Below are 1,769 nucleotides of genomic sequence, written 5' to 3'. Positions count from 1 at the left end.
CTCTTTAACTTGTTGCGATTTCGTTTTAGTATCATCATGGTAAGCACTTTTACCCAAAACTTTAACATCGATTTTATAGATATTTCTCATGTGCTGACTCTCATTCCCAATAAAAATTTTAAATGTTAATTTTTATTTTATAAAATATTCATATAATTATTATTAAATAAATCGCATATTGCACATATGGTTCAACAATTATTTTTTTTTTTTTTTTTTTTTTTTTGTGTACATTTGATTGTTGTCTTCAATGGTACATTATGGAAATCAGTCCACTATATTTTGCTTGTATTTATAGAAATTAATATACGCCAATACTGTTTTAAACTCGGAATGCATGCCACACTCACAAACTTACGGACAGACATACGCACACATACACATGATTTTCCTCATTTCGTGTGATGACATTCGTTAGTTCGTTCATTCATTCAATTATTATGATCGATGCTATTGGAATTACTGATTTTTCGCAACGCTCTGCGATAGGCCACTGAACCATTAGTGTTGTAATTCAAACGTTCCCAGCAATTATACTCATCGTACATCCAGGCGCATACGTTCATGGTGCGGCGCTTCTCATCACTTATGCGGCAAATGGAAATATTAGCCGATTCATCGCGTATCGGTCCAAAAGCTTTTAACCAATTTTTAACAATCCACTGGTAATTGTCATCGTATAATTGGGCCTTATTGGCGAAACAGTTGAAGAGGCAGGGAATGCGTTCGCCGGCCGGAAAATGATAATATTCCAATAATTGTGACATGCTGGTGGCCTTCTCCTTAACGCACGTCACCAAATGCGAGTAGGTAACAATGACATTCAATTCAGCCTAATGGACGGATGGAGGAAAGAGTGGAGGGGCGGGGCGCACACATGCAGTGGAATAATGAAAATGCATTCGTTACTGTATGGAGAAAAATTTAATTTTCAGACATTGTATGAGTCACTTACCTGTTTTAAACACTTTAAGCCCTTGAAAGCGTAGGTGCAGACATTACTGAAGGGGCGATTAAATTCATAACGGCAATAATTGTACATATTTGCACCCAAGTCATCGACAATTTTTTGTTTATTCCAACGATGACGTTCAATGTCAAACCATCCCTTTTCGGCTGCCACACAACGGGCAAAGCAGGGTATCTCCTCCTTGGTCCAGTTGGCGTAGGTATTGAATTTTTCCAGCAAACGTTCGGTGACCGTCTCATTGTGATGGCTTATATCTTGCAAGCATTGACGCAAGATATCGCTGTTCATATCATGTTCCAAATTACATAATGCCTAATAAAACACACAAACACACCCAAGGTCAAGATGAGAAATTATTTTCAATTAAAAACAAATATTATTTTGCTTGGAAATACCTACTTGCGTTATTAGAATTGTGGCGACTGTGAAGAGTACCGAATAATACTTCATTGATGATTGTTTTCCTTGGCAATGTCCAATTTGAACTGTATATTAACCGCTCACACCCAGCGAGTCTGGACCATGAAAGAATATACTGGCACTGTGATGCTGGTTCGGTTCTTATCAGCATCAGAACACTCGATTCGAATAGTCAACGCAAAGCGCCAAGCGTATAGAATGAATGAGAAATTTCAGGTTAAAGGTTATCGCTATCATCGCCAGCGTCGTCGCCATCACTGTCGTCATGGTATTGGGCAACTCTCACAATACTCTGTCGATAGTCCATTGACGACGACTCATTGGTTGTTGTCAATAAGTCACTGGCTGCACTAATGGACTAGGTCAAAGGTCAAAGAAA

General features: G+C 38.4%; 1 protein-coding gene across 1 annotated transcript; it reads right to left on the bottom strand.

Moving 5' to 3' along the window:
• Positions 1 to 201: 201 nt before the first annotated feature.
• LOC101887208 (uncharacterized) lies at positions 202 to 1,536 on the bottom strand. The gene is made up of 3 exons (XM_005176909.4): positions 1,370 to 1,536; positions 956 to 1,282; positions 202 to 833 (listed from the first exon to the last, which is right to left on the bottom strand). The coding sequence occupies exons 1-3, from the start codon at positions 1,418 to 1,420 to the stop codon at positions 432 to 434; spliced, it is 780 nt and encodes a 259-aa protein (XP_005176966.2). The 5' UTR covers positions 1,421 to 1,536; the 3' UTR covers positions 202 to 431.
• Between the last annotated feature and the right edge of the window lie 233 nt (positions 1,537 to 1,769).

This window comes from Musca domestica, unplaced genomic scaffold, assembly GCF_030504385.1.
Source record: "Musca domestica strain aabys unplaced genomic scaffold, Musca_domestica.polishedcontigs.V.1.1 1, whole genome shotgun sequence".
Taxonomy (NCBI): domain Eukaryota; kingdom Metazoa; phylum Arthropoda; class Insecta; order Diptera; family Muscidae; genus Musca; species Musca domestica.
This window is presented reverse-complemented; position numbering and strand designations above follow the sequence as displayed.